Source organism: Sebastes fasciatus, chromosome 4 (genome assembly GCF_043250625.1).
Source record: "Sebastes fasciatus isolate fSebFas1 chromosome 4, fSebFas1.pri, whole genome shotgun sequence".
Classification (NCBI taxonomy): Eukaryota; Metazoa; Chordata; class Actinopteri; order Perciformes; family Sebastidae; genus Sebastes; species Sebastes fasciatus.
Window position 1 is genome coordinate 33,407,518 of NC_133798.1, and position 6,974 is coordinate 33,414,491.

Here is a 6,974-nt window from a genome sequence, read left to right on the forward strand (position 1 = left end):
TAGCATCTGGACAGCAGAAGCACCTGCTGTTTGAGGTGGAGCCAGGGTCCGATGCCACGGCCTTGTGGAAGGTGGCTGTCAGGGTCCTCTGTACCAAGGTGAGACCAAAGATCACACATCGCATGCCAACTAGAGCGTCTGCCCACACCTTTGATGTTGTGTAAGAGAGAGAGAGAAACAGCTGCTGGTGGAGAAAATGTGGTCAGGGATATTATGGGGTTTTAAGTTTTATCAGCAAGTAGAAACGACTCTCTGACCAAGAAATACAGTTTTTCAACCTTATTCATTCTGTCCAGTTTCAGTAACAGCATTTTCTGTTTCCTATAGTTTCCTTTTTATATTGCACGGGCTATCTCTTGGCTATTATCTGACAGGTTGTAGCTCATTCTCAAAACTTGTTTTAAACAAGGACTCTATCAAATAAATCGTGTATGAAGGAAAATACAGCAATAAACCTAGTAGGTTTTGCCTCTAAAAATGTGAGTGGCTGCTAAAGAATGTAACTAAAGCCTTTAGGGTATCATGTACCAAAAGATCTAATCCTTTCTCTCTGTACGTGGGACTTGTAAGTCAGTATTTTTTCTTCATGGAGGACAAGGCGGGTATAAAGTTATTGCAGGCAGAAATATTGCATATTTCCCTCAGTATTCCACCTGTACTCATTGTGGGTGAGTCATTCTGCAATTTAATTCAATGGGAACACACTGTTGAGTTTGTGGAGCACTTATTATGTCCGCTATAACCAAACCTAAACGGAACCAAACGGAACCAAAACTGAGCTATGAGTTTTGTTCCACTCTTAATTAATACTACACTGATTAACCATGTTTTACCGCCCCAGGGTGATCAAATGCTATTTCAGATGGGTTCATCGACAGTGCTTTGAGAATTTCTAGACATTGAAATCACCAAATTGAAAGATTCAGCAGCGTGAATTAAATAAACACTTGTATTCATTGTAAAAGCCCACACTTGTTAAACCCAACTATTTTAGAGCAGTGTAGAATTGTGACTGTATACATACAGTATACTATACCAGTGTGTCGTGTATGCGTCATGTGATTGGCTTTGCCTCCCCCCAGATCAACAAGGAGAACGGTATGGTGGAAGCTTCACGCATCATGAACCTGTACCAGTTCATCCAGCTGTACCGTGACATCACCAGCCAGGCTGCCGAGGTGCTGTCTACAGAGGGCGCCACCGAGGGCCCGTCTGCCCAGCTCCCCTCCACAGACTCCTGCCAGGCCAGCATGTGGATGGGCAGGTAGGTGCACATGAGGTGGTCCCTAAAACAGCCAAAGACCCCGTGACTGTTTTTATCTTTTTCACATTAAAAGGAGAGTTTTCATTGGAAATTAAGGGTTTGATGGCAGTGCAGCTGGACGACAGAAAAAAAGGTTATTAAATGTCCAACAGGCTGCTCAAATGAAGAATTCAACAACTTATTTTGCAGCAGAATGACTGTTTATCCTCCTAGATAAATTCCCATCCATAGGAGGAGCTGGGGAGGCTGAGGGGATCATTTTTACATTTTCATGCATTTTTTATAACACTGAAGGATATTTTTCTCAGGCAAATCCTTTGATTGCAAGCTATCAAGATTCATCCAACATCAGGCATTTCATTCCAAAGTAAGATTTTTTTGGGGGGAAAAGCGATACCTTCCTCCTTAGAAAATGATTACAACTTTTCTGTTTGTGTGCCGATGCAGAGTGAAGCAGCTGACTGATGAGGAGGAGTGCTGCATCTGCATGGACGGAAAGGCCGACCTCATTCTACCCTGTGCACACAGCTTCTGTCAGAAGTGCATTGATAAATGGTAAAGTGATGGATTTCAGTAATTCTTCTATTGCTTTGTAAATCATGTAAAGTTGTCACAGACACTTTTAAGTGCCCCCATCAGACAGAGTGTGTTTCAGCAGCCCAGGGCGGCTTTCTGTAAATATTTTCAATGAGATTGAAGCATTTTGCACGCTGCTTTTGCGTTGCTAAGTGCCTCATGTTTTTCTGCTCTGTGCGCCTCGCATTTTTACAGGAGTGCCCTGAAAAATTCAACTCAGAATGGAAAAGCACCCAACGTTATTAGCGTTTTTTCTCATCATTACCAACAGTAGTTACCATGATCTGACCAGAAAACATCCATCCATCCATCCATCCATCCATCCATTATTTGTAACAGTTTATGCTATTCCGAGTTGCAGGGGACTGGAGCCGATCCCAGCTGACATTGGGCGAAGAAAACCCACACTAACACGGGGAGAACATGCAAACTAACATGCAAACTCCACACAGAAGGGCTCCTTGAACCTGCGACCCTCTAGCTGTGAGGCGGCAGTGCTAACCTGACCAGAAAACAGCAGGAGGCAAATTTGTGCAGTACTTGAGATTGCGCTTAAGTTTTTTTCATTAATTTAAACTGTACTATTAACTATTTGGGTAGCGCACAGTTCATGGTTTGCATTAGGGTAACGTTGCCTAGCAACAATATAAAATAAAAAGACGCAGCAAACTGCAAAGAAACACTCTGTCTGATTGGGCAACAAAAAGACAGTGTGGTGCATATCGTGTTTTCCACCTGCAAAACACACTCTGTCCGATCAGGGCCTTAGTCACGATGTCAAGATAACAAACACTAACAGTAATGATAACACACACTCTTCTGTTTCTGCAGGAGTGGGCAGAGCCGAAACTGTCCGATATGTCGCCTGCAAGTGACTGCTGCCAATGAATCGTGGGTAATGTCTGATTTCCCCACAGAGGACGACATAGCTGGCTACATCCTCAACTTGGCTGATGAGGCGGGCCACCCACACCAGCCTTAACACACAGCTCACCGAAACCAATTAGATTACAAGAGAAATCGACCAGCACCAACTAGACAAAATGTCACTTTCACTGAGGAGGTTTTTCCTAAAAGGCTAACAGCGCAGAAGAAACCAGCAGGGTTTCCTACTCCTTTAGTGACAGGTTCGGAAAATGAAACCATGTCTATTTTAAGTCCTAAAAGATCCCAGGATGCTCTTTGTAACCCAAGAATTGTAGATGTGGTGCTTTATGGGAACTGTGTGTGATAATACGTTGTCTGAAGTAAACATTCAGTATTTGTAATATATGTTATAAAAAATTATAATCTATTACTTTAACACACAGAATGACCAAAAGCACAGGTCTTGCGGTAATTTTCAGGTTAATTGAACCTGTGTTGGGATTAACCAGGCACTTTATGACGGGAATCCTGATCCTCTCATGTTAATATGAACAGGACAGAAGCTGAGACAAAGGAGGCGAAATAATGTCAGCCCTCGTATTCATAGAGGGTCGATAAGTGTGACTCATAAAATCATAGTCGTGGAATTTAAATGAATAGTTTTTGAAAATACGTTTATAGGGAGAGTTAGATGAGAAGACTGATACCACTCTCATGTTTGTACGGTAAATATGAAGCTGCAGCCGGTTAGCTTAGCTTAGTACAAAGATTGGAAATGGGGGGAAACAGTTAGCCTGGCTCTGTGAAAAACATCACAATCATCCTACCAGCACACAAACAAACTTATGAAGTGTTAATCAGTGAGATTTAGAGGTGGTGGTAGGTGGATTTTTGTTACCGGTGGACAGAGCCAGGCTAGCTGTTTCCCTTCGTTTCCAGTCTTTGTGCTAAGCTAAACGGCTGTTTGTTAACCTGGTATAGAGACCAGACCAGCCTTCACATTAAAGTGGTTAAAATCAGCCTGCCTATTTACCAATAGTGCAAGTTTCTAATCAGAGTAGGCCGGTGTGAAGGTGATTCATCCAGCTATTAACTGTCTTCATCGTAAAGTCTTTCCCACTGCCTTTTCACTAGCACCTTAAGCCGGGTTTCCACCAAACGTTCCAGGGACTTTTAGTCAGCTTAGGGCTGTCAGAGTTAACGCAATAATAACGTGTTGACACAAGTTCATTTTAACGCCACTAATTTCTTTAACACATTAATGCAACTTGCGATTTTTAGGTTGTAGCGGGCTCAGATACTGGCATCATGTGAAACTAGAAAATCGACCTACCTTGGTATCAACCATGTCATACTAGCTTATCGGGAAGGAGGCTAAATAATGTTCCAAACTTACAGTAAATTTTGGTGAGGAAAAACTGGCATGTCCATTATCATAGGGGTCCTTTGACCTCTGACCTCCAGATATGTGAATGTAAATGTGTTCTATGGGTATTCGCAAGTCTCCCCTTTACAGACATGCCCACTTTATGATAAGCACACGCAGTTTGGTCCAAGTCATAGTCAAGTCAGGACACTGACACACTGACAGCTGTTGTTGCCTGTTGGGCTGCAGTTTGCCATGTAATGATTTGAGCGTATTTTTTATGCCAAATGCAGTACCTGTGAGGGTTTCTGGACAATATTTGTCATTGTTTTGTGTTGTTAATTGATTTCTAATAATAAATATATACATACATTTGCATAAAGCAGCATATTTGCCGAATCTCATGTTGATAAGAGTGTTAAATAATACAGTACATTTTGAACAGATAAAAAGTGTGCGATTAATTTGCGATAAATCACGATTAACTATGGAATATCATGCGATTAATCAGGATTAAATATTTTTATCGATTTACAGTCCTGATAAAAGATATCATTGACGTCCGTTTTTTAACCTTTTTGACACCTTATATTTAACAGACTTACATGAGAGTGGTATCAATCTTTTCATTTAACTCTCCGCCAGAGACTGAAAAAGCGTTTTTTCCCCAAAATGTCAAACTTTTGCTTCAAGTGCAAATCCAAGACACAGAGTTCCTGGCCAATATTTATTTTCCACCCGTAGAGCTGTTCTGTAGTCCGTGCAACGTAACCCTGCATGTTTATATCCCACATGACATGCCTAATGAGCTGTGTTATGTGAACCTGTTATAAACTGATGCTCTGATCCAGAACCTGACGTAGTGGCTGGTTATAGTCGTTCGGGTGTACAGAACTAAATAGTTTTATATGATTTTAAATGACTTGCCTCGCTGTGGTGTCTTCTTCACTGTTGGAAATAATCACTATTTGTCATCTATGCTATTCTCATCTTTTTACTTTGTATATATATTTTTTTTATTTACTATAATTTTCTTAAGGTTATTTTAATCTGATTGCTGTAGAAGTACTGTAGTTTACAACCAGTTTTCTCTTTGCTTTGCTCTGTCATGCATATGATTAAAGATAATCATAGTCACTTTTCAGTTACAAATGAACCCTTGTATAATTTAAAGGTATGTTGATTTAAAAAAAAAAAATCACAAAATGTTTTTATTTAAAATAAAAATATTTTGTGATTTATTTATTTTTGAAACTTAAAAAATGAAAACTTATATAATGAAGATAGCTTGTTGTTTAAGGAAAAAAATATATATATATTTTTATTTTAAATAAGTACTTCTTACCTGGTTTGCTGATTTCACATAAATCACAGGCAACACTTTTAGTTTAAGAGAACGGTGGTTGTGATTTATGAGGATTTATTTATGATTTATGAGAAAATGTATTAACCTTAATGTTCATTAGTGATACATTTGTATTTTCCTTAAATCTAATGCATTATTCAAAGTTGTAAAGATATGGAATGCTAATTTAGCATTTTGGTGTGACATTCAGCGAGTTAATCCATTTTACATTTGATCACATTTAGATAATTTAACAGATTTTCACCAAGTATGGGACAATAACTCAACAATTATAACACTGACGTGATATAGGCATTTTCATTTTGCAGAGTAGCCATTTGCCTGAATAGATATTTGATTTCTCTTCATGTAATAGACCATAAACATGTGAATTTTAAGTTGACCAGAAGTAATTTTTGGTTGTCGTTGCTGAAAAATCGCACTTTGAAACCTCACCGTAGCTTTCTCTGTGTTTGTGCACTTCAACAACAGATGATTTTATCTCTGTGATGGGAAATATTATCTGACACTGTAATCCTTTAAGAGCTCTACAGCAAGTAATGTGCAGCAGTAGGAGACTTTATTCATTCTTCATTACCGCGCCGTTTTCCGCTTTCAAAATGTATAAAACAAAGTTGTAATATTTAAAGAATGAGAAAAGGTTCGACTTTCATAATAGATTACTATAAAGCATCTGATCCTACATACACACATTGTATGTAAATTTGCTGAAAGGAGGGAGGTGTATTCAAATTGAATTGATTCGTACTGTATTGTATTATCCTTAATAAAGAGATACTCACTTTTTGCACTTTATGACTTTCTGTTATGTTGGATTGAAAGAAGGATGTCTTATCTTGAATTTGTTTAAAAAAAAAGTTGTATTGCTGATCATTAAAAGACATTTATCCATCTAATTTAAAAACATGCTATTATTATATATTTTAATTTGTATGTCTTCATTTCTTTCATTTCAGTTCTGTGTAATTGCATTTTACACCACATCACGGAATAATTACAGTGTTCAGTGTTGGAATCACTGTCACATTACATGAAAGCTATTGTGAAAAAAACTCAATAATTTTCCCATAAAAATATTTCTACAAAATAGAAGCACTGAAATCCAACATAAATAGGTATGTCACATGTATCCAGTACAGTAGTATGTTTTAGTATTAACGTGTAATCACTGGGTCACATTACATCAAAGCCATTGAGAAAAAAACAACTATTTTCCATAAAAATATTTCTATAAAATAGAAGAACCACTAAAATCCAATATAAAGAGGTATGTTGTATTTATCCAAATTGTATATATTTTTTGGGTATTCAATTTAAATCACTTGGCCACATTATATGGAAGCTTTTGAAAAGAACTGCCATTATTTACTATCAAAAATATGTATGTAAAATAAATGGTCGTGTCTAAAAGGTAACCCGCAAATTACGAAAGCTGGTTTACACCACATCACGGAATAATTACAGTGTTCAGTGATATTGAATTTTTATTATTATTGATTTGGAATCACTGGGTCACATTACATGAAAGCTAAAAA

General features: G+C 38.0%; 1 protein-coding gene across 1 annotated transcript in view; it reads left to right on the forward strand.

Moving 5' to 3' along the window:
• rnf141 (ring finger protein 141) overlaps window positions 1–6,230 on the forward strand; it is a 10,669-nt gene extending 4,439 nt beyond the window's left edge. Inside the window, 5 exon segments of the mRNA XM_074633740.1 lie at window positions 4–98; window positions 1,083–1,264; window positions 1,712–1,819; window positions 2,672–5,447; window positions 5,583–6,230. Coding sequence (XP_074489841.1) covers window positions 4–98; window positions 1,083–1,264; window positions 1,712–1,819; window positions 2,672–2,822 — 536 coding nt within the window. The 3' untranslated portion in view covers window positions 2,823–5,447; window positions 5,583–6,230.
• Window positions 6,231–6,974: the final 744 nt, after the last annotated feature.